The sequence below is a fragment of the Lynx rufus genome, unplaced genomic scaffold (assembly GCF_022079265.1).
Source record: "Lynx rufus isolate CCGP_SWC_20201006 ecotype Redwood Valley unplaced genomic scaffold, mLynRuf1.p SCAF_17, whole genome shotgun sequence".
NCBI lineage: Eukaryota > Metazoa > Chordata > Mammalia > Carnivora > Felidae > Lynx > Lynx rufus.
Window position 1 is genome coordinate 22,596,063 of NW_025814831.1, and position 26,316 is coordinate 22,622,378.

Genomic DNA, 26,316 nt, shown 5'->3' on the forward strand with positions numbered 1-26,316 from the left:
TTCCAGCCTGGGTGAAATCCTTTCTTTATAACCAGAGCTGAACCTTTTCCTATTCTCTGACTTTGGCTGCTTACCACCCTTCACCCCGCACCTGCCATATGACTGCCTTCTTCGAATAGCTCTGTCTCTGGCACCTTTTCTAAAAGTGTGAAGCTGCTTCTCATTCTTCTGTCTATGCTGTCTACTCTCCAAGACTTAAGCTTCTCCCTCTCTACTTCTTCACTCAAGGCTAAGAAAATGTTTGTCCCTCCCATTTAGGAGAAAAGCTTTCTGTTCTATTCTTTGCTCTTCTCTTCTCTCCAGTCCTTCACTGCAAAGCCAGGTTTCTCCAAAAAATGAACTGTATTAGTGGCTACCACTCACTCATTAGCTCTTAGAGTTAGGCTTCTGCCTCACGTAACTGCCCTATGCAGATCACCAGTAACCTCCTAAGGGTCAACACCTGTTGACTTTTTGTCTTGAACCCTTTTCTCCCTGGAATTCTGCAAGTTCTCTTGCTTTTCCTAAGCCATTGCTTCTTATTCTTCTCTACTACTTCCTCATGGTTGCCCCTGGATTCTCAATGCTGTCCTCTTCTCTTCACTTTATGAACCCTCCAAGTAGTATGTTTTTAATTGGGCCTGAAACTAAGCATTAGGTTTAAGATTCTAATCTGTAGGTGTTCCCTAGCATAGAAATCAGTATAGTGTGGTCTCATTTTGATTCTTTTTAGTCATTTTATGACACTAAAGTTCAGTAGTGATCTTTTAGTTTCTCTCTGTGGATACGTAGGGTATTTGAAATCTAATAGTCATATGGTGCTTGATAAGTTACACAGGAAAAGAATGAATAAAGAGAATAATTTTCCTTATTTAAGGAAATTAGGAAAATTAAGGTTTAGAAAAGATTTGTTGGTTAATAGGAAAGATTGTTTCTTAAGTCCTGATCTTGTGTTTCACTGGTGATGTGTATGCTTTCTGAGAGTGAACACAGCAAATTGTTTCACAAAAACTCTTACTTGCTTTTCTTTAGTCTTAAATATTTAAGTCCCTCTGTGACTTAAAGTAGACTACCCTCTGTATGTTATGAAAACTTAGAAGGTAGTCTTTTTAATGGCTCTTTGAGAATATCCTGTATGTGTTTTGTTGACTCTTTTTAATAAATGAATCTCCTAACTTCTAAGTATATCAGCCTTTTGAGCTTTCTTATCATGTGATCATGTGACCTCTTTTCCTACAGAATTATGATCTGGCACTAAAGTATTTCCAGAAAGCTGCTGAACAAGGCTGGGTGGACGGGCAGCTGCAGCTTGGCTCTATGTACTACAGTAAGTAATACTGGAATTAAATGCTTCATCCACCAACATCGAAATTGCCTATTTTCCATCAGATACCACTTTGATGTGGAAACGAGAGCTGTCGCATTCGGGCTGATTAATGTTCTCCCATTTCAGTAATTTGTGCATCTTGTTTTTCATGGTAAATTAGGTTCATCTGTATTAATATACAAATCTGTATTGTTAAGGTTCCCATCTTTCCTGAGTAAGAATTCTGAGTTTCATTTGATTTTACTCATTATATAAGGCTGCTCTCATGCTTCAGTTAAATCTTATTTAAAACTATTTCTGACCTTTCATGTGATTTTCCTTACAGATGGCATTGGCGTCAAGAGGGATTATAAACAGGCCTTGAAGTATTTTAACTTAGCTTCTCAGGGAGGCCACATCTTGGCTTTCTATAACCTAGCACAGATGCATGCCAGCGGCACAGGTGTGATGCGATCGTGTCACACGGCAGTGGAGGTAAGGGCTGTTCTACCAGCTCGTACACAGGAACTTCATTTTCCCAGGAGGAAAGTCTATCGTTTTAATTCTCGTTTTCTTTGCATGATTTCTTCTACAGTAGAAAGAGATTCGACCTAATAGCTTGGATACACTGAGGGAAGACACTGAGGGCCTGTGTGTCACCCTCATGCTTATTTGTTTCATTTGTACATTTGTAAGGACAGTGGGTGTTGTCTGCAGTCTCTCTAGCACGTCCTAGACAGTATCTGAGCACCACGAGGTCTGTGTCGAATGAATGTTGCAAAAGGCAATGCTGATGTCTTCTTTTTTTTTTTTTTTTTTTATTTATTTTTTTTTTTTTAATTTTTTTTTTTTCAACGTTTATTTATTTTTGGGACAGAGAGAGACAGAGCATGAACGGGGGAGGGGCAGAGAGAGAGGGAGACACAGAATTGGAAACAGGCTCCAGGCTCTGAGCCATCCGCCCAGAGCCTGACGCGGGGCTCGAACTCACGGATCGCGAGATCGTGACCTGGCTGAAGTCGGCCGCTTAACCGACTGCGCCACCCAGGCGCCCCATGATGTCTTCTAAATGGAACTTTTCCTCTTTAGCTCTCTCATAACTGGCACTGCAGAGTGGCATTTGCTAAATGCTTAGCACAGTTTCTAAACCTCTCTGTGTTTCAGTTCCCTCGGTTGTAAAATGGGCCTATTAATAAGACTTATTTCATAGAGTGTCCCCCATGAACCTCGTGGGAGCTGTAAGGGAGTTTCTGTACGTACTGTACATAAAGCACAAGAACAGTGCCTGGTGGGGGTAATGGTATATAATTGTTTACTATTATTTTTATAAACCTGCTCTAAAGACTAACTGAAAGCTTCAAGTAAATATCCCAGACTTTTATATATATTTAATAAAGTTGCCAGAGATTCAAAGAGGTAGCTTAATAATCACTTGTAGCCAAAGTGCAAAAATGATAGTCTGGCGTATGTTCCTTGTTTTGTTACTGTTTTTTTGTTTTTTTTTTTTCCTGTTCTCACAGTTGTTTAAGAATGTGTGTGAACGAGGCCGGTGGTCGGAGAGGCTAATGACTGCCTATAACAGCTATAAAGATGGCGACTACAACGCCGCGGTGATCCAGTACCTCCTGCTGGCCGAACAAGGCTATGAAGTGGCACAGAGCAACGCAGCCTTCATTCTCGATCAGAGTAAGGTTCACTTTCATTCTGCCTTGGGTTTAGACTGTGAAGGCTCACATCAAGTAGCTTGTTTTTGTTTTAAAGAGAAAAGCCACAAAGAAACTTCTTTATTGTTGTAAGTAGACCTTAACAACGCACGTGCTGGAGTACTTTACCTCAGCTCCCTAAGCCATCAAAGTTAGTTTTGCAATTAGTGTTGATGTAGAAATCAATTTGCCATTCTTCACAAAATTAACTGCTTTCAGTAAACACATTTTTCAAAATACAGCAGATAGAAGAACCTCATTTTTCCAGTGGTCTGTAGATCCCTAGAAGTGGCTCCATGGTTACTGTCCGATTAGTTCTGTGGATAAAACACGTTGCAGAAAGTAGTGTTGTCCTGCTTACAGTGATTCTTTTGAACTCGGTATTTCCGCGGGGCGCCTGGGTGGCGCAGTCGGTTAGGCGTCCGACTTCAGCCAGGTCACGATCTCGCGGTCCGTGAGTTCGAGCCCCGCATCAGGCTCTGGGCTGATGGCTCGGAGCCTGGAGCCTGTTTCCGATTCTGTGTCTCCCTCTCTCTCTGCCCCTCCCCCCTTCATGCTCTGTCTCTCTCTGTCCCAAAAGTGAATAAACGTTGAAAAAAAAAAAAATGAACTCGGTATTTCCTTCTAATACTTGTTTAATTTCAATACAATACTTTGGTCATTTAATACTTGTTATATCCCAGTTATGCTCCACATATCCACCCTAGCTTGTAAATGAAGCCTAAAAGTCTAGTGCCTTTCCTTAAATGCCTAAGTTGTATTTATTTCATCTTCCCTGTAGGAGAAGCAACCATTGTAGGTGAGAATGAAACTTACCCCAGAGCTTTGCTGCACTGGAACAGGGCTGCCTCCCAAGGTGAGTAGCCCACTCATTCTAGGGCAAGAGTTTCACCCAGGGATCTTTCTGTACTGTTTTTGTTTTGTTTTTGAATCTCCCGTAAAAACTAAATAATGTCATTCATCAACATACTAACTGTTGCTTAAGTTGCATCGTGATTTATCTATTCTTAAAAAGGAAGTTCTAGTCACAGGGTTTCTAAATTATTGAATTGTGATTGGTCATTTATATCACGTTATGGTTTACTCTTTGATTTTTTGTTAGAAGCCAGTTATATTGCATAAAATGAGAATCACATGGAATATATAATAAATTATTAGTCTAAAACCCAAAAAGATTTTAACCTTTCCCCATCTTTTTTTGTTTGACTATTTTATTCTCACACATACTCCTCTCAACAGTGCCTGGCTATCCCTTCTTCAAACCTAAACAATGGTCCAGTTGAACTACTTTAAAATGTAAATGGCAGAATATTACTCAGCCATCAAAAAGAATGAAATCTGGCCATTTGCAGTGGCATAGATGGAGCTAGAATGTATTAAGCTAAGCAAAATAAGCCAACCAGAGAAAGATAAATACCATATGATTTCACTCGCATGTGGAATTTAAGAAATAAAACAGATGAATTTATGGGAAGAGAGGGACAAAGAGAAGAGAAGGAAACAAGCCACAAGAGACTCTTGACGATAGAGAACAAACTGAGGGTTGATGGAGGCAGGTAGGTGGGAGATGGGCTAGATGGGTGATGGGCATTAAGGAGGGCACTTGTTATGATGAGCACTGGGTGTTGTATTTGATGAATCACTAAATTCTACTCCTGAAACCAACATTGTACTTTATGTTAACTAACTAGAATTTAAATTAAAAAAAAAAAAAAGGAAAAGAAAGTATAAATGGCATGATAGACTAGAACATGCTCATTTGAAGAGTACTGTTGTGACATGGGGAGTACCACCCACCTTGTTATACCTCTCCCTGTTGCAGAACCTGCTTCAGAAGAGTAATACCTCTAGTTTCAATCTTTATTGAATTTATAGCTTGTCTGAAGGATTTGTTATAAAGTTTACATACTACCAATTAAAATTGTGTTTTATGTAAGCATGTTAACAGGAGGAGAAACAACAATTTGGTCCGTTTTAAACGCACTTTATTTACTGGCAGTTTTGCATTTAATTTTTGTTTAAGGCTATACGGTGGCTAGAATTAAGCTTGGAGACTATCATTTCTATGGATTTGGCACTGACGTAGACTACGAGACTGCGTTCATTCATTATCGTCTGGCATCCGAGCAGCAACACAGCGCACAAGCCATGTTTAATCTGGGGTATATGCATGAGAAAGGACTGGGCATTAAACAGGTGAGGCTGGCTTCAAAACAAGTGTTAGAATGATGTAATTGTGATTTGGGGGAAACGTCTGCATTTATTTCTAGAAAATAGGCTTTCTTTCGGAATGTGCTCCGATTTTAGGTACTAAATTATGAGGCAGTTTTGTAATATTTCAGAAGCCCACCCTTGCACCTCTCCCGTCATCAGACATATGCATGTTGCTGTCACATGCACACTGCTTTATGTACGATAAGCCAAAAGCAGAGTCATGGAAGTGGAAATATGGTACTGCCTCGATCAGCAACTCCTTGTTTGAGAGAAACTATCTGTCCATCTTCAGCCAAATTCTGTTCTTTGTAAAGTATTTTGAAATGAAGTAAGATGTTTGCTACTGACAAATGTATTTCTGACTCTTATACCTTCCTAATGGAGTCTAACATTCTTTAGAGCCATGGTCTTAACTTTTTGCCTATATGCCCTTAAGAGAATTTTGAACAACTGTGTTTTGTCCTGCACATTTTTATTTATTTTAATTTTTTTTTTGTTGTTTTTAAATTAGGGTGAGCTCAAACAGGGGTAGAGGGGCAGAGGGAGAGAGAGAGAAAATCCCAAGCAGGCTCCACACTGAGTGTGGAGACCAACACAGGGCTCGATCCCATGACCCTGGGATCATGATCTGAACCAAAATCAAGAGTAGGACACTCAACCGACTGAGCCACCCAGGCACCCCTCTCCTGCACATATTTAATTTGACATTTAAAATTTTTCATCATAAGCTTCAGGTCTGAGTTCTACCTATTTTAAGCATCAACCCTTTTTTTTTTTAAATAAAATGACTAAGTTACTCCAAATACCAAAATGTTGATACCCTCATCATTAATTTTTTTAAAAACACAGCAAATTTATTAAATGAAAATTGTGTCTTTTCCTTTTCTTCCTGAATTCATATTTTCAAGTCATTGTTTTCATAGATTTGCATGTAAATGTAATGTTTTTAATGCTTAGATATTTTACTGATCAATCATACTTACCTGAAACAAAGTATGTAAATTCAAATTTTGAATTTTATTTCCTATGATTATAGGCTCTAAGTGTTAAGAAAAATTCATAAGATACTAGCCATAGTTGGTTAATTATCAATACAATATTGAACAAATCAACATAATACTATGAATTTCACTAAAATTTTACTTTTTGTGATAATTATTAAAAATGCATTTTTTAATGAGTTGAATGGAGCATCTTTTAAAAATTAGTTTAAGTATCATTGAGTAAATTTAGCATTAATTTCCTTTTTTTTTTTTTTTAAAGTTTATTTTGAGAGTGTGAGAGAGTGTGAATGGGGTAGGGGCAGAGAGAGAGAACCCCAAGCAGGCTCCATGCCATCAGCACAAAGCCCAACACAGGGCTCGATCTCAAGAGTTGGACACTTAATCAACTGAGCCATCCAGGCACCCCTTATTTTATAAATGTATGGCTGGAACCTTGTTCACATAAACAAGTATATGGAAATTGGGGAGAATTTTGTTATAGCAAGGTCACTTAGTTCTTTAAACTGCTTTCGAGTTGCTTGCTGTTTTCCTTCAGGCTGCTACACAGAATACCATAGGGTGGCTTAAATAATAGAATTTCTCACACTTCTGGAGGCTGAGAAGTTGAAGTTCAGGGTGGCAGCAGGTTTGGTGTCTGGCGAGGAGGCCCTGTTTCCTGGTCAGAGACACTGTCCTCTGGCTTTTGTCCTCATCTGAGCAACGAGCAGGAGAGAAGCAGCAAGTACTTAGGGATTCTTTAAGGATGCTCATCTCATTCATGAAAGCTCTACCCCTTTAACCTCATCTAATCCTAATAACCTCTCAAAGACCTCACTTCCTAATCCCAACCATCACATGAGGGAGAATAGAGTTTCCACATAGAAATTTAGCAGGAGGATGGGACACATTTAGTCTATAACATATGCCAAAAATCAGAGTGATCTGTCACTGACGCTTTGGTTAGGTCCCCCTTCAATCTTGTTGGAAACTGGAGACTTGGAATGGATACATTTATTTATTCCCTCGTCACTGGAGTCATTCATTTTCTAGTTTCTGTGGAGAATGCTGAAAGGCTTTACCTAGGTTTATCAGATAACTAATTATATTCCTCTTCATCACTGAGACACTTTGTTGACCTAATGTGCTTAAGGGCAAGTTACTCATTTTCATTTTGCTAATGCACCATTTTTTGTCAAAGTGCCTTTTATTTTACCACATTTGAATATGTATTTTAATCCCAATATGTAAATTTTCATATTTTACATTTATGTTACTATTAGATACTTGAATATAGTTTTATCAAGACTCTGGAACTGCACATGGAGTACATTCAGTTTGTGGAAGATCTCTGCCATGTTGACCAAGCTACCAGAGCCTCTCTTAATTGGCAGACCACTCAGCTAGGTCAGACTTTGCCTCCATCAGCAAGACTGCATTTTTTTTTAATTCAAATAAAATTAATGTGTGTTTGATGACTAATAAAGATTACACATAGTTGTGGTTGTTTTGGGATACACTTCATAATAATTTACTGAAAGCAATCAAAATTAAAGTGATAGAACTCTGACAGTCTGCTTTTATAATAGATTAGAAACCAAGAAAATTAATTAGTGTGCATTCTCGTATTTTGCAATATAATGTTATATGTAGCTTATATAAATTCTTGTCAATAAAGACGATGATAAAGAGCATAGTATTCCCTTGATAAGAATGGGGAGGACAGAACTCAGGGATGCAGCTTTTAGGAATAATTAATCATGTGTAAAAAAAATGATTCCATTAGTTTCATTCCATGATTATCCATCATCATCTTTTCTTATTTTTTCCCAATTTTAAAAGAAGGAAACTTACATACTACTAAAAACTATCAATCCAGCATGTAGTACAGCTAGAAAAATATTAAGGATTAAATGAGGATTGGTGTTACACAGAGTAAATAATTCAGGATGTGATTGATAAAATTTAGTTACCCCTTTGAATCATCCACACAAAAGTCTATGTTGTCACATAAAGTTTGATCCATGATCTTGAAGAATGTGGCAGTCCAGAAAAAAACTTGTTACCTTTTTTTTTTTTTTTTTTAACCAAAGACACTGACTCTCCCAGTACTGTTGTTGGTTGGAAGGTGCCCTTCTTCACTAACGACACCCCCTAGGGACAGTATAGGGAAGAGCTGACAGTAACTGCTTACATTGAACTATGTGGGAAGGTCCTTTTTAATGTTTAGCCTTTCTTTCCCATGTCTCATGGAATTCTTGCCTTGGAGTTTGGTATCCTTTGACAGTAGTCAGGGCATGGAGAAAGGGACGTTGTTAAATGAAAATTTCACTGTGTCTCCCCATGCCATTCAACATTTATCTGAATGCAGAGCACTCGGTCTGGGCCCGGATTCATAATGACTCGTTTCACCCCTTACGGAAATATGTCTAAGGCAGGAAACCCAGCATGCAGGTCCCTTAACACTATCCATGCAAGTACCATTTGAAACATCTTGAGCATATTACCAGTTTGAGGATCACTGCTCCAAACTGAAACCTGAATTGCTTACACTGACTAAAGTTTTAAGAAACTTACTTAACTTGACCCAGAACTTGAGACTTCTAGGTTGCCCCCGGGAGTCTTCAGAGTGACAGTGTTATGCATACACAGCAAGTAGGATGTCAGACAGGAGGAGCAGGAGTTAAACCTTAACATTGTTCAGTTAGATTTTTCAAAATTAAGCCATTAGATGATTAAAGAAATATTACCCAATTAAGGGTGGGGTTTATCCTTTTAGGTAAGGGAAATTTTAAAATGAAAACTTGAAAGGTAAAGTCAATGCTCTGAATGCACAAACTGATACAATATGACTATATAAACTAAATAATATTATTTTACTTATTGTACCAAGAGATGAATTTTGGTTTATTTCCTGTATTATAGGATATTCACCTTGCAAAACGTTTTTATGACATGGCGGCCGAAGCCAGCCCAGACGCACAGGTACCAGTCTTCCTAGCACTATGCAAACTGGCTGTGGTGTATTTCTTGCAGTACATCCGGGAGACAAACGTAAGTGTTCCGTGCCTCTTTTAATTAAAATATAAGTGATATAAGCTGCTCGGTCCAGAAGTTTTTATTGGAAAAGTTCAGGGAGAAGGGAGGAGTGTCCTTCAGGGGTCTGGTGCTTTCCCTTCTGCCCCAGATGAAGGACCAGGAGATCACATCAGCTGTGGGGTGAACATAGCCACAGAGCAGCATGTTTTCAGGAACCATTTGACAGTAGCTCCAGGTGCTAAAGCAGTTTCCACTGATGCAGGTGTTTTCTGGCTCAGAGTAAACCGAGACCAACCCTTGGCGATTTGAAGGTGTGGTTAACTAAATTCAGTAAACATTAAATCAGGTGACTGCCTGGCAGTGACTCAGACCAGACCCTTCAAAAGGGAGAAGGAGAACCTGAGAACTTGCCCAGGCTGTTGTACTTCAGATTGTGCTATTAGCAAGAAACATGTTAAAAACACGTCTCGAACTTTGTTCTCTAAAAATACCTTGAACTACTTTAAATAAGCTCATGGTGGAACCTAGACGAGAGGTGGGTTCCCCATTCCTTTCAAAACTGCTGACCTTATTTACCAGTATTTCTGTGTAGGTGCTCTTGGGTTCTCCAGTTTTACATTTTGTTAACTGTACTTCCTTATAATGGATTAACTGGAACAGGATTTAACTCCGAAAGTCCTGAAATGTGTGCAGAAACAAGGGCTACAAAACTTGAATTTACTCCAGACCAGAACAGGATGATGTTTCAGTCTTTCATTAACATCTTTCAGAACAGGTTGATACACCGTTTCACATTAGATTCCAGAAAGGGCTTTTCCTCCTGTGTGATACAGGTGGGTGGAAAGGGTGATGTTCCTTTTTGCAGCCCTGTCTCGTGTACTGAGGTCCTCCCCGCATAGGGCTCCGAAGGACTGGAGGTGTTGGACTCCTGGACTCCGTCCTCCTGGTTGCTTACACACTTGTAATGGCACCTTTAGAACTGCTTGGTGGCCTGAGCCAGACGCGCTGTACCCTCCACTAAGTGGAAACAGTCTTTGTTCCTTTCACTGAAAAGCTAACAGTGTGGCAGCCTGCTGTTTTTCTCTCGGGGCTATTTCAGACCCTTGTCTCTCACAGTTTGTAAGACTAAGAACTGTTAGTTACAGACTAGGATTTAGTCACGCCTTATACTAAGTGTATCCTATCTTTGTTGTTTTTTTAATACAGAAGTATAAAGAAGACAATAAATGCTCCATAAGCCTACCACCTAGATATTCCAACCAAAAGAAAAGAGTTACCAAGTACTGATGGTGAGAAAGCCAGTGCAGAAAAGACAAAAATCCCCTATCACAGGTCCCACCCCAGGAAACACAGTTAATAGTTTCTTAGAATCTTTTTCGAGGAAAATTTAGCACCTGCATCTACAAATCTATATTATGGGGACCTTTTAAATATAATTTTAGTTAAATATAAAGGATTATACCGCATGTTTACTTCCTTCGTAGGTAAGTAGCAGTCAGGAAATTTCAGGAGTAACTTCTCTTAAGTGACACCTAAACAAAGCATTATGGACTAAGAACATAACTTTAAAGTTTAAGTTCAAAAGTGTTAAATATTTAGTGAAATCCTAGTTGAAAAGCATTAGTCATTCAGCTATTAAACGCTTGAATTCCTGCCATCTCCAGCTAGATGAGGGAGGAAGTGAAATAACCCTGCTGTCATGAGAACAGGGCTGCCATCACTACAGATAGGTGACAAGTGCCAAGAGACTGATTGCCTCCCCGTGGCCTTCCATTATCCCCAGTATTCCTTGCAAATCTTTTCTGTGAAAAGTGGTTGGAAATGCATGCATTCGATTACTGATGGAAAGGAAAGGAACCCGGCTAGACATTCTGTATCATCTACTGTCATGAAATAATAACTCAGTTCCTGAGACACATTATTTTTTGAATTCTTAAAGCCTTTTTATTTAAGCCATTGCAAAACATTCCTAAAACCAGTTATTTTAATAAGTTCTGTATTCGTCTCTGATTTGTGATACAACTTTTTCCTGCTTCCTTCTCTGACATTTTAGTGATCGTAATGATTTTTATATTATTCTCATTAAGATTCGAGATCTGTTCACCCAGCTTGACATGGACCAGCTTTTGGGGCCTGAGTGGGACCTTTACCTCATGACCATCATCGCTTTGCTGTTGGGAACAGTTATAGCTTACCGGCAGAGGCAGCACCAGGACATGCCTCTACCCAGGCCCCCAGGGCCACGGCCAGTGCCACCGCAGCAGGAGGGGCCACCAGAGCAGCAGCCACCACAGTAACAGCCACCGTGTCCAGCCTTGATCAGTGACAACCAAGGAAATTGTTTGCTGAGAACACTTGCATTTGATTTAGGACTTCGGATCAGTGGTCACCTCCTGGAAGAGGCACAAGGAAACATTGAATTCCTAAAGCTGCTTAGAATCTGATGCCTTTATTTTCAGGGATAAGTAACTCTTACCTAAACTGAGTTGAATGTTTGTTTCAGTGCCGTATGGAGTAACAACTCTCAGTGGCTTTCCCCCTCCCACCCCCCCATTTTTTTTTTCCTGGAAACGTGAGACGCAATGTCTGCTGTACCCAGCTGTCTTTCTTGGGTCCTTTTGGTCATTCTCTCAATGTGCATAAGTTCTTCTATCAACCACCTTTAAGGTCTTGTGCATCAACACTAAAAACTGATCACTGTAAAAAGGAAAAACCAGTTAGTTGCAAGTTTAACCTTAACATGTTTGAAAGTCTGAAAATAGAACTTGCCTTTTAAGTAAAAAAAAAAAAAAAAAAAAAAAAGTCTTCAAAGTGTTTCAGAACTGCAATAACTGAGAAACTTTTACCAATCCACATGCAAGTATGCGTATTCAACATATTATTTTAAAAGGGAAGGCTGGGAGGTTTCTTCTTACTGGTGATTGTCACACTTGATACCGTACTTGTGTCCTTCAAAGACTGAAAGTCCTGTTAAAGAGTTTTACGTGAACTTCACTTCTCTGGAATGGAATAGATGAAACATTGTGAACTGACTCCTTGAGCTAACATGTGAATTTGCCCCACCTACTCGATGTAATTTGCTTGTTTGTTTTGAGTATACAGAGCCTTGATCCGGAAGCCAGAGGATGGACTAAGTGGGAGAAATTAGAACAATACTAAAGAACTCTGGGTGGGGTACCAAAATGATAGACACACTTTCCTGAAAGATGAAGCATTTGTTCCCAGGGTTTATTTTACTTTGCATTTTTTTATTGCAAAAGAACAGTTTGCACCCTCCTGAATTCTTTAAATTTGAAATATTATTGCCAAGATGTGGCATACAGTGACTACCATTATAAAACTAAAACTCTGAGAATCTGAGATGTATTAAACTCAGTGGTTGAGGAAAGCCAAAGCCTGTTTATACTGTTCAGGTAGATTTTTACTTCTGCAGTTTTATATTACAGTAGAAAGTCAACCACTTTGTTAGCTGTCCTATTCACCACCCTCCCACTGTTGACGTTAGGAAAATCAAGGCCATTATACTTCAGAGTCTGGTTAAATAGCGTGAAACACAACAACAAAGAAAACCGAGGATTTCACATACCATACAAATGAAGAAATTTAAACCGAATTTGTATTTCTTTTTACTATCAGATGGTGGTATTCACCAGCCTATGTCTAGTCTGAGACTACATTAGTATCTGAGCAGGCTTTCTATGCCTACTGACCTCAGTCTGTTTATATTAACCTTTATACTCTTTCCGTAGTCCCTCATCTGCCAGAAAACTTGAAGAGTTTATTACCTGTAGAGTTGTAAGACTTTGGGTTTTGAAGTTGGGATTGTATTTAGAACTAGATTTAAGTAGTCTGTAATGAACACGAAGGCTTTAAATGTGAAGTTGTATGCTTTTCGTGTGTGTTTAGAGTATTCTGAGAAACCTGGTAAGCAAATTTTACACCCACGTAGTTGCTTCCAGATTTGAAGAGGTGGCCACAGAGGGAACCATATGTATAAATGCATATCTGAAAGGTAGGAAACGCCACCCTCAAAAACATCCCCTTGCTTTGGGCAGCTCTTAAATATTAAGACTTCTTTGATCTCTTACACAGAGAGAGAGAGATCTGAGTGCAGTTGGTACAATATGTTGGTGTCTTCACCACTGCGTCTTCTCACCCTTCAAAACTGTAATTCACGGTAGCAGCCACATTTCTTTTCGAAAGAACTGTTGTAATTTATTTAAATGCTTAAAAACCCCTCTAAGGTGAGTAAACAACTGTTTGTTTCCTCTACCACCCACCTGATTTCTCCTTTAGCAGCATTTTTATCTCTAGCTTTACTTCCCTCCATTAGCACTCTGAGAAGACATTTCATAAAACAGTGTGCACTACCTAAATAAAGCCAGATGGGAAAGCGCAGTCTTGTTCTTCATGCAATAACAAACTTCCTGTTAGTTTACAACTACTTGCCATTTCCTTTTTATTACTAATATTCTAACCCTTTTCTTGGCCTTTTCCCCCCGTCCTGCCAAACCCTTGAGTCATTTGCTACTGGAAATTTGAACGGTCTATTTAAAATAACTTAGTTCCTAGATGGCTTTGTGACTTCAGTCCTTACGACCGTCTCAAAGTACTCTGCTCCCTTTTTCTCTTCTGTTCACGGGACATAATACCTAGGCAAGTAGGAACTGGGTTTGGTGTTTCTCCTAAAATAATGCTCAATACTTACCTAATCAAATGGCATCCATTTGAATAAAATGACAGTAACTAAAGCTAGTTAATGTCAGTGACATTAAACTAACTCCAGAATTCAGGAGTTTTAATGTTAGAACTTAGAGTTAGCAGATTGAGCACAGCTTCATTTCTCCATGGTAGCCTGTCTCCTGACCCCTTTAATAGCCTGTCTTCCTGCCATCAAAGGTGACGACAGTAGTACTCCACTTAGCTTATATTCTCCTGTGCGTGTGCTTTGTGGTTAGCCAACTGTTCCAGAGTTTTGAGACCATTCTTCTTCTTTTTTATGTCACAGAGGTAGCATTGGTGTTTGGGGTTGTTTTGTTTTGTTTCTTTCTGTGGTTGAATTTTTTTGTTTCTGTTCTCTGAGTAAGGCTTATCTCATTTTTGGTTAATATTCAGTGTCACAGAAAAAGTAACTCCCCCCCCCTTTTTTTTCAAAATTCATTATTTAGCACTGAAATGAGATTAACTTGGGAATCGTTTATCTTGATACTCTTGAGGATTTGTTACCCTTGTGCATATAAGGTTAATTTGTGAAAGTTTTACTGCTAAGCTGTTCTGTCTCTGTACCATTGGAAAGTTGTAGAAACTCTACCATGATCTGACCATGATCTGATGCTTTATTTAAGGAGCTGCTGTTGCCTCCGGGAAACTTAAGTATTTTGTATAGGGTTTTTTTTTCCTTGCTTCGTTTTTCCCTCTTTTCTTTGCTGCTCATATTTGTTCTTCAAACCGGTGTTTTGGAAGTATGCATGCAAGCCTGTAAATGGAGACCACAGCTCTTCATGTGTGTAGCATGTGTATTACTGTCTAGCCCCGTCTGCAAAAAAACTTCCCTCACAGAGGTTTGGACTAACATTTCACATGCACATTTCAAAACAGTGTCAGATAAACAGCCCCTTCACCTGCCAAGAAGAGCAGAATGGGCTACTTTTGCCCCGAGGACAGCCAGTATTTGTTCTGGAAGTGAGTTTAATACGTGTTGCACCACATTATGACTAGGAGAATGCAAGAAATAAAGCAAAAGAAAACGATTTTCATGAAAATCTTTTTCCTCAGTCATTGTCCTCCACTATAAATGAAAATGGAAAATTTTTGAACACCACACTGTCTGAGGCACTACCTGATTTTTTAAATGTGTGGCAGTCATTGAAAAGCAGCTAAATTTCTCCTGCCACTAGGTAGTTCAAGAAAACCTAAAATACCCCCAGTAAAAATGATTTGTGTTTTAAAATGACTGTTTGCACCAGCAAAACTCTGATTTTGTGTGCATGGGAAGGATGTCTTGGCTACATGCAGGCAGTCCTCTTTACACGCACTGTTTTTCCTGTTTACAATGACAAACACGCTGACACTAGTCTCTTTGATTTAAAACAAAAAAATCATAGTGTCGATTCGATCAAGGTATAACCACTGTCAATACTTAGGAGAAGCTTAAAAAAGACCATAAGCTGGCATTGGAAGGAACACCATGGTAGACTTTTTTGTAAATTTATTTTGTATTTAATTAAATACGGTATAAAGGCTGGTGAAGTGTAATATAATTGTGTAAACAAATCCTGTTAATAGAGAGATGTACAGATTCGTTTTGTACTGTATCTTGAAACTTGTGAAATAAAGACTCCACCTCTGGTTATCCTGTATGCTGTAATGTGCCATGACCACCTTTCCAGTCAGACTCTTTGTTTTTTGGGTTTTTTTAGCCTGAATATTCAGTTTTTAATGGCCCTTTCTGGAATTTTAGAAGCTTCTGGGAACATTGATTTGGAGTAGTTTGAATCCATCTTTCATTTACTTTTAACTCCCTAAATTCAGATTTTTAAAAGTTGAATTTTGCCCTAGGGACAATATGAATATGTTAAGAAATGTTACTTTTTTTTTTTTTTTTTACATTATAAAATCGCCACCATACGTCTAGTTACCATCTGGCATTATATGAAATTATTACAGTGTTATTGGCTATGTCCCCTATGCTGGAGGTTACATCCTCATGACTTATTTATAACTGAAAGTTTTACCTATTTTGCCCTATTACCACTTTTTAAGTAACCTCTACTCCCATCATGGGGCTTGAACTCACTACCCTGAGATCAAGAGTCACATGCTCTACTGACACAGCCAGGTGCCCCCTCCATTACCACTTTTTAAATCTCTGAGATCTTTGACCTGAACCAGCCTGTGATACATAGTGAAATGTATCTAAAGTGTATTTTATGCATTGCCCTGTCCCAGAAAGTTTTTGAGAGCTTACAGAGCCTCACACAATGATAAAATTTACATAGATTAAGGTGATCTGAGTAAAGAGGAAGTAAAGAGGAGTCACTTGGTACCCAAAATGCATGTTAGAAATGAACTATGCAAATCTGGCCCTAATTTTGTAGCAGCCAACTCAAACAGTAAATTGAGCCAAAATGTACCAGTTTAGGGGCATCGGATCCTTGGATAAAATGTCTGGATGATGCAAATTGTGGAAAGTGAGAAATTGGATCTCAAATTTTGCTTCTGGGAATGCAGTCAGCCACCTCACATGACTTTGACCTTGGCTATAATTAACGTGAGGATGTTGGACGTCAGAGCTGTAACATCAGGGGTTTGACCATGCAACTTGGGGTGATGCTTATTTAGTGCTTAGTCTCTCTCACAAGTCGTTAAAATGGGTCCTTGGTCTGCAACTGGGTGAAAACAGCCTCGCTCCTTTAACTTTCTTTATGACACTATACTAACTTTGATTGGTTATACTAGCCCTGACATTTGCCAATACTATGTAACAGCATATACGTGAATATATGCAAGTAAGTAATTAGAAGCAACTTCTTTAGTAGAAACTGAAAAAAACATGATTTTTTTACTTTTTGGATATTTTTAGGCAAGTAACAAAGAGGTTTAGAATCTGTCCGTTCAAAAGGAGGTGCTGTGGTGTTACGGGTTTCCTATTTTTCTTCCTGCGTCATTTCTGCCACTACTTGGAAAGTCATCGGGTTAACCTTATGATTGAATCCTGAAAATTCTACCAACCTTATAACTTACTGTTAGTATTACATTTTGAGCAAAACTCTTGATCTTCCTAGTGTCCACATATTTTTTTTGGGGGGGGGTCTGGATTAATTTTTTAAACATGATCTAGTGTTAATGCTGAATTGTGTATTAAACTCTTAAAACCCCACATACTTTTTCTCATATAATGTGAGTGGAATGTGGCCAGTTACTTGACTTCAGAACATTCGTATAAATTTCTTCTGTTGCTGCTGAATGCATTTTCCCTTTGCCTTCTTCCTACCTCTCAATAGAACTCTGTTAATTAGCCTGACAGGATTGAAAAGAATGTCTCAGAAGTAAGTGCTAGGTATGAAGTTCAAGTATCCTAAATAAGGATTCTTAACTTTGAACATAAAGCCGTCATTGATGTTTTGCATGATTCAAGATTTAAATGTGAACAACAGAAACTTCCGTTCTTGGAAGCAGATTTATTTCAAGATCTGACAGCGCAGCTGTGGGTTTCAGAGTCGGCACATCTGGGTTTCCCCACTTGCCTCCCATGCCCTTGCCTGTAATCTTTTTTCCTTAGAAAAATTTCATTCATTAGTTTTTTTGTTCTAAATGAAATCTTTTGAAACGAGTGGAAACTAATCGTGCTTGTGCAAGGGAAGAGAGGGAGGGGAGGTCAGGGAATCACCCAGCCCCTCGCTTCCCTTAGGTCCTCATAAAGAATTTACTTGAATTTTTCCAACCTATACAAATATGTTATTTTCTTTTCCATACTATTTGGAAAATGTTCTTTGGTGACATCTTAGATGATGCCCAGAAATTTGCTGCCAGAACACAGAGGTGAAAACAGTGCACTATTTGTCTACGGTCCCTATTTTGACTCTCGATGGAATAAGTGTGGTAAGTGGAACTGTCTACACTGGAGCAGTGAGCCGTAGCCTCTAGTATTTCAAAGGCAAAGGGGAAAAAAGTAATTGAAGAAGCCTTAAGTTTGTTTAATTGGTATCTGTATCTCCTCACTCATTTGAAACGTAAAAGCAATTAAAACTACGTAACTAATTTACCTGATGCTTTGTGTCCTCAGGTTTGCTAAACCGAAGATGAATCTAGTAGGTCTCACAGACACAGGAAAGCAGGTTAGAAACAGGACGTTTATGCCGTAAAGCAGTGAAATAAGAGAAGGAAGGCCTAAGAGCTAGGATGAAACCCCAATCTTAATTACAGAAAAATTAAGTTGCATCCCAGAAGACTTATTACTATGACTAATAAAGGGACTTCTTACTTGTAAGTCATTGTTTTGGTGCAAGTCATGATGATGAGTAGGGACAGATGCAGAAAGGAAGGATTCCCCACACAACCTGCATGGCCTGCAGGTGGGGCCTTGCATTCCTGACAGGTTCTCCCATTGGGTCTCCCCAGGTGCCCAATCCCTTCGAAGAACAGATTAGTGATCAGTCCTGACCGCACTGAATGGCCCTGAAATGCCAGGGAAGAGGGTAAGGATGCCATCACCATCACCAGCATAAGGGGGAAGGAGACTACAGGGAGCTCTTGTGTCCACAGCTAGTGGGTGGCCTGGGGCAAGCCACTCACTTTACATATGCACCGTGAGAGGGGGCGCCAGGGATGGTGCCTAAGGTCCCATCCAGCCTTTGGAGGTCTTAAATGCCAAAAGTAATTGAATTGACTTATTTTTCTACTGACACCCAGCTCTTACAGGACTTCTCAGTAGAAATGACATATTTCACTGACCTAAAGGGTTTTATCGGCAAAGTTATCGTTTATGTTAAAAAGATCAGTCTTCCCTCCCCGCTCGCACTCTCTCTCTCTCTCTCAAAAACAACCATTAACAAAATTTATTAAAAAAAGATCAATCTTAAAGTTTATAACATAGGATTTCGTTTTGTCATTCATGCAACACCCTTTATTAACCACTATTTCAGGCACTGAAATGTACATTGAATTTAAAGATGAGTAAGAGAAGGGGCACCTGGGTGGCTCAGTTGTTTGAGCGACGACTCTTCATTTAGGCTCAGGTCATGATCTCATGGTCGTGGGATCAAGCTCTGTGTCAGGCTCTGCGCTGACAACGCAGAGCCTACTTGGGATTTCTCTCCCTTTTTCTCTGCCTGTCTCTCTCTCTCTCTCTCAATGAATAAACAAACAAACTTACAAAAAAACAGTAAGATCAGGCTCTTGTGCTCTGGGGATCACTCCCAATCACCATTTGATTAACTGACCACAAAATGTGACTACATAACAGGCCCTGAGTGCTTTACATGCATTATTAATCTCAAATACTCCACGATGTTGCTACTATTTGTATCATTCCCATTTAACAGATGAGGAAACTGAAGTCCAGGCTAAGCAGTTTGCTCAAGGCTGCTGAGCTAGTGTAAGTTATAAAACTGGAATTCAAATGAGAGACTGTCTTAGCTATCAAATTCAAGCTCTTGAGTAGTGTGCTATGCTGTCTCCTCAGTGCAGCATGGGGGGGTGTATAGTGGAGATGTGAACACGCTGCTGGGTGGGGGTGGGGGGACAGGAAAAAGTAACAACAAGACGCACAACGTTCTTCAGTGCCCTCAGCCTTGTTCTGGTTCCTGCTAACATGCTGTTCTATTTTCAGCATGTGTTGCTAAAGCAGTGTTTGCAGGCATCTACTGCTGCTTTACAAATGTAAAGGCACAAAAAAACATCTAGAGCACATGGAGGTTGGCTCATGCCTGTTCCACCTGTCTGGGGCTTCTGCTGGGGTGGCTTGAATAGCTTCTGTTTGACATATTCCAGAGCCAGCACATCCAAGACTGCTCCTTCACTCACACCTGGTGCCTGGGCTAGGATGGCCAGAACAGCTGGGCTCTGGCTGGCCTCACCCGCTCCGTGTGTGGGGGTCTCAGGGTCACGAGCATCCCAAGAGCCCGGGGGGAACTGTAAGGCTTCTTAGGACCTGGCCTTGGAAGTCCCAGACAGCATTTCCACTGCATCCTATGGGTCAGTGAGTCACCCAGGCCAGCCCAGATCTATCGGGTGTGGAGCAGAGGAGAAGATGCCACCTCCTAGTGGAGAATCAGCTGGGCGGAGAGAGAGAGGAAGGAAACGATGGCAGCCATCTTGGAGACAGGCGTCCACAGTCACACATTTGTTCTTCGCGGCATCAGCAGCCTTTGAATTTAACAAATAGTCTGTTATGGAAATACCAGCAGTTGACCTGCTTCTAGATAACTTCTCTGTATAAAACTCCTGCTATTAATTATGGGAAAACAAGGGGACACGATGAATCAGACATCAGGCCCATCCTCAAGGACTGCATTTAAAAATGGCCTCCAAGGGGCACCTGGGTAGCTCAGTCAGTTAAGCATCTGACTTCTCTCAGGTCATGATCTCACAGTTTGTGAGTTCAAGCCCGGCGTCTGGCTCTGTGCTGACAGCTTGGAGCCTGGAGCCTGCTTTGGATTCTGTGTTTCCTTCTCTCTCTGTCCCTCCCCCACTTGTGCTCTCTCTCTCAAAAATAAATGAATGTGATTTTTAAAAAATGGCACTTGGATGACTCCATCCATTGAGTCTCCGGCTCTTGATTTCAGCTCAGGCCATGATCTCATGGTTCATGAGTTCAAGCCCTATGTCCGTCTCTGTGCTGAGAGCACAAAGACTGCTTGGGATTCTCTCTCTCTCTCCCTCTCTCTCTGCCCCCCGACCCGCGCTGCCTCCCAAAATAAATTTAAAACCAACATTTTAATGGCTTCCAAGAGCTTCTCACAACCAAAGCTTCTTTCCCCAATTCCAATTTTTAAGAGCTTCTAATGTAATTGTAGATGCTCCCACCTGATTTGTCTACAAATTTAGCACAAGACCTCCCACATCTACTTTCCTGAAACAGCTGAACTGGTGGAAAACAATTAACAGAGCCAGTGTGGATGAGTGTGTTCCTGTGCAGCGTTCAGACCAGGCTTGGTTCAATTCCTTGCCTATCCCCCCGTTAATTTGGGTACGCCTGTTATGCATCCCCCCGTATTCTCCCTTTACAGCACTTCCTATCATTGATTATTCGCAGAGGTTGTCCATTCTAGGTCTCCCTGCTGGTAAATCCGAGGAAGACAGACACCATTTCCCTCGTATTCACCAATGTGTGCCCAGAGCTTGGCATGATGCCAGACACACAAATCAATTCAGTTAATGTTGGAATTCGTGGATGGACTTAAAAATAACATTGTAAAAGATGAAGATCCAGAGTCAGCTCTTGAGAACACTTGCTTAAATGCCGATGTACTTGAAGGGTTTATTAGTGTGTGATTTACTCACTTGGAGTAAGATTCTCCTGTTGCCCCTGCTCTGTTCTCCCAATTGCCACCCAAGGAGGAGAAATCCCTACTAGAAAGCCGCCCTTTCGGGGCGCCTGGGTGGCGCAGTCGGTTAAGCGTCCGACTTCAGCCAGGTCACGATCTCGCAGTCCGGGAGTTCGAGCCCCGCGTCAGGCTCTGGGCTGATGGCTCGGAGCCTGGAGCCTGGAGCCTGTTTCCGATTCTGTGTCTCCCACTCTCTCTGCCCCTCCCCCGTTCATGCTCTGTCTCTCTCTGTCCCAAAAATAAATAAACGTTGAAAAAAAAAAGAAAGAAAGCCGCCCTTTCTAGGCGGGGAGGGAAAGCAGTGGGTGCTTTCACGGGCTGCGGAGGCCCCACAGAGGGGTGGCTGTGCTCCAAACAGAGGGCTGGAGGACGCTGCACTGAAGGCAGCCCTTTGAAGTGATGGAGCCCTTTGCGAATTGAAAAGCAGAAAACAGTACAAAAGCCACAGCGCAGCCCGTGTCCTCTGCCCGGGACCGGTGCTCCGAGGGTGTACAGTAAGTTGTGTTGAGTTATAATGTAACAGCTCCAAGTCCCTTCCGCTGTGGTTTAATTGGTATTCTACGGCTCTCACAGCTAATCATTTAAAATCTGATTCTTTTCCTTGGAAAATTAAGACTTCGTTGTTACCACAAGATCCACTAGAGGGCGCCCAAGGGCCACACCAGAGGAAAGGGGGCAGAAGTGTTTTCTGGGGAAAGTCTGAGGGGTCTATCCTCCTGGCTTCCCTCAATAAAATCAGAACTTTAATAATCGCACCAGACCAGCACTGTGAGTTGTGAAGTGTTCACAAAGCTTTCTTGCTTCTGCCACGTAAAATATTTTACTGTAGCCAAAAAGACATTTTCATATCTTCACCCTGGCACCTGTCAATATGGCCTTTTCTGGAAAAAGTTAAGAATCTCGAGATGAGATTATGGATTATCAGGGTGGGCCCTGAGTCCAGTGACAGGTGTCCTTCTGAGAGAAAGACAGGAGATTTGACGCAGATAGAAGAGGGGAAGACAGAGGAGTGAGTCCATGGGAAGTCAAAGCAGAGATTGGAGTAATGCAGATACAAGCCAGCAAGCGCCTGGAGCCACCAGAAGCTAGAAGAAGCCACAGAAGAATTCTCCCCTAGAGCCTTGGCGGGAGCACAACCCTGCTGACACCTTGATTTTGGACCCCTGGGCTCCAGAACAGAGCAGATTTCTGCTGTCTTAAGCCGCCATGTTCGTGGCAATTTGTTACAACAGTCCAAAGAAACCATTACAATCACCCTATACCATGTATTCTCAGTGAGGATGACATGGCCCCCAAAGGGGAGACATTTTTTTTAAGTTTATTTATTTATTTTTGAAAGCACATGAGAGGTGGAGAGAGAGAATCCGAGGTGGGCTCTCCACTGACAGTTGGAGCCCAATGCAGAGCTCGAACTCGCAAACCATGAGGTCATGACCTGAGCAGAAATCTAGAGTCGAGAGCTTGACTGAGCGACTCAAGTGCCCCCCATTTTTTTTTAATTGGGGGAGGGAGTATGTGAAAAAAATCTTAAATATTACAATGGGTTGTCGCCTCCATAGGACCACAGTGCATACACAGAGTGTGTGTGGCATTAAGATTGTATTCATGGGGAGCTGGGAGGAAGACGATTAGGAGAAAAATAACCTAAAAAAAAGTTCCATTGGGGAATGATAGTTTTTGAAAAGTTGAGAATCCTACCCTAACCCCTATGCTGCATATACATCAGTACTGCTTTTACTTGCTAAGATGACGTCTAGAAAAATTAAGATACAACAAAACAAAAAGAAAGAAAATTAAAAAAAAAAAAAAACTAGAACCTATGAAGTTTTTCCCCCCTCAGAAAAAAGGATTTTATTGTATTTTTTAAAATGTCTATTTATTTATTTTGAGGAGAGAAGGGCACTGAGAGAGGGAAAGAGAGAGTCCCAAGCAGGCTCCACACTCAGCATGGAGCCCCATGTGGGGCTTGGTCCATGACTGTGAGATCATGACCTGAGCTGATATCAAGAGTTGGACACTTAACTGACTGAGTCACCCAGGCACCCCTATTTTATTTTTTTAAAGTAGGCTCCACACCCAATGTGGGGCTTGAACTCATGACTCTGAGATAAGAGTCTCAGAGTGTGCTCTTAGAATCTCCTGCTAACTAGAGTAATGTCTCCCGTCTTCTCCAATGGATGATATTTCTTTTGTATGAGCCAGGCAGCCATCCCATAAAAAGTGTTTTAGACTCTTCCCTCTTTTCTAGCCCATAAGTACACATAATCTGCAGGTTAGGCACCCAACATAACACTGAAAAATCAAGCTCACTGTTCTTGAGAGAGACACACAGTCCAGAGAGGGGACAGACCAGGCCATACTTCCAACTCAGTGGGTAAGGGGGGTGATGGAGGTGTTGGCGGAGGGAGGTGGTAGTTAGGGGGCTTTCTGAAAGAAGAGCTGGCGTGTAGAGGACAATTTGGAGTCAGCCAGGAAAGGGGGAGCTAGGGGCTGCAGGCGGAGGAGACACCCCCGTCTGAAAACAGATGCTTCCTCCGCCACCCTCTTCATTCCTGCTGTTACCGTGTTGGTTAAGACCTTCCAATCTACCATTTAGCATCTCCATGCCATCTCTGCTCCTCTCCCCTTCGATCTCCGCTGTATACCAGACTAATTCCTCAAACAATTTACAACACACATTTTATCTGCTCAAGAACCCTCCATGGCTCCCCATGACAGGCTAAAGCCCTCCCCGCACTTGCTGCCAGAATCCCAATTTGGCCCTTCTTACCTCACCTGTCTCCCATCTAACCAATCCTGTGTTTTCACAGACACTGGCACGCTAGAGGTAAAAATATTTTCATATTGACACTATTTCTTTGGCTCCAGCTCCCCCCTCGCTGTGAGAACCCTGGACCCATCGCAAATTCCTTCCATTTAGTCTTAAGAGTCTCCAGGCAGGTTCAGACATGGTCTTGGAATCTCCTGCTAACTAGAGTGATGACTCCTGTCTTCTCCAGTGGGTGCTGCTTCTTTTGTATGATGTGGGCCCCTGCCCCCAGGTGCTCTGAGTTAGTCCCCGGGGAGAATGTGTCTCTCAGCCGCATCCATTCACTGGCTCCAAAGCAGCTTCACAGTGTGCTCCCACCATGAAGAGAGATGTTCAAGAAGCAGTTCGGGCAGTTTTATAGTCACCCTTCAGACTCTCGCAGGAAGCTGGGACACAGAGACACAGACTAAGGTCCAGACCCTAGGCTGTACTTAGATTTGTCTTCTCCTCCATCTCTAGTCCGTTGTCCTTGGTACATATGTTTATTTTTCTGATGTTTATTTATTTTAGAAAGAGAGAGAGAGAGAGAGAGAGTGGGGAAGGGGCAGACAGAGAAGGAGACATAGAATCTGAAGCAGGCTCCAGGCTCCAAAATGTCAGCACAGACTCCGATGCAGGGCTCGAACTCACGAACCGGGAGATCATGACCTGAGCCAAAGTCGGATGCTTAACTGACTGAGCCACCAGACGCCCCTCCCTGATACATATCTTCATGCTTCAACTGCTCTCAGTGAGTTCTTTCCCATGAAGATCCTGACACAAGGCAGGATCCTCAGCAAACACAGCTTAGATTCTTAATCTGAGGCCCCCCTGCCTCTGCACATCTGGCTCTCAAGGCACGCAGGTTGAAGAGTTCCTTTACCTCCACCCACAGGTATTTTTCCGTCCTCCAAATTCCTTGTATTTATCGTCTGGGCCTCTCTTGGTCATCAGTGCTGTCTCCTTGCCCCTCTTGTGTCGTTTTCGTTTGTTTTTTAAATGAATTTTTTTTAGCATTTATTCATTTTTGAGAGAGAGAGAAAGAGACAGAGGACAAGCAGGGGAGGGGCAGAGAGAGAGAAGGAGACACAGAATCCGAAGCAGGCTCCAGGCTCGGAGCTGCCAGCACAGAGCCCGACCCGACGCGGAGCTTGAACTCACAAGCCATGAGATCATGACCTGAGCCGAAGTCGGACGTCTAATCGACCAAGCCACCCAGGCGCCCCTGTTGTGTTTTGTTTTAAAAAACACTGAGGTAGCAGAGGACAAAGGCTGACTGACAGCAACCGGACAAGTCGTCCTGTCTACCTGGCTTTGAATACAAGGACACAGGACACAAAGACCAGCTCCCAGGGGCCCAAACATTACGCCACTTCCTGAGACCTCCTTGTCCTCTGTCTTTCGTTCAGTCTTGTTCCTTCCACGCCCTCGAGAAGCTGAGAAGCAGATAGAAGCAGGCACTTGTGGGTGTAAAAGAATTTCGATCTAAAATAGAACCGGAAGAGACAAAATGGAAAAAGGTCCCACGTGTGCCCTCAGGAAGACAAAACTTGAGGACTAAGAGACAGATTTCCCAGAGGTGCCCGATTTACAGAAAAGTGATAGTGTTGGAATTTTCTTGGATGATAAGTTGATCAGGGGTTGTCTCCCATCAACCCTGGCAAGCTTTGCCAGACGTGTGAGCAGGAGCTGACCAGGTCGGGTTGCTCCCACAAAGCATGCTGACTTGAGCCTTGTTTGTGTGACTGGACTAGTTTTGTCTGCTCAGGAAGCTTTCAAAGCTGGTTTCCATTTTTTTTTTTTTTTTTTTTTTTGTTACTTGAACTGAGCTCTCCTATCTTTCCATACCCTTCCCACAAACACGGCTAGCCCAAACCCTCAGCAGACTCGCCCACAGTTCACTTGTCCCAAATTGCAATTTCTCTGCTCTTCCTGAATAAACTCATCTTTCTAAGGTTGCCTCAGTTTACCTCTTTGTGCACAAGAAGTGAGTCTCGCTACAGGTAACTCACAATGGGCGGGGAGAATGTCTGCCATATAAGATGTTCTCATTTTCCCAGTAAGAATCTCCAGAGCCTCCCAGAGCCTCTCAGTGTTGTTTTAGCTTGCATTCCTGTTATTTTTTTTTAATGTTTATTCATTTTTGAAAGAGAGAGAGAGGGAGGGAGGGGAGGGGCAGAGAGAGGGGGAGACACAGAATCTGAAGCAGGCTCCAGGCTCCGAGCTGTCAGCACAGAGCCTGATGCAAGGCTCGAACCTA

General features: G+C 41.5%; 1 protein-coding gene across 1 annotated transcript in view; it reads left to right on the forward strand.

Moving 5' to 3' along the window:
- The window catches only part of SEL1L (SEL1L adaptor subunit of ERAD E3 ubiquitin ligase), a 53,063-nt gene extending 37,490 nt beyond the window's left edge, over window positions 1-15,573 (forward strand). Inside the window, exons 15-21 of the mRNA XM_047080275.1 lie at window positions 1,219-1,306; window positions 1,632-1,780; window positions 2,806-2,971; window positions 3,770-3,844; window positions 5,012-5,184; window positions 9,108-9,236; window positions 11,309-15,573. Coding sequence (XP_046936231.1) covers window positions 1,219-1,306; window positions 1,632-1,780; window positions 2,806-2,971; window positions 3,770-3,844; window positions 5,012-5,184; window positions 9,108-9,236; window positions 11,309-11,518 — 990 coding nt within the window. The 3' untranslated portion in view covers window positions 11,519-15,573. The remainder of the gene's footprint in view (window positions 1-1,218; window positions 1,307-1,631; window positions 1,781-2,805; window positions 2,972-3,769; window positions 3,845-5,011; window positions 5,185-9,107; window positions 9,237-11,308) is intronic.
- Window positions 15,574-26,316: the final 10,743 nt, after the last annotated feature.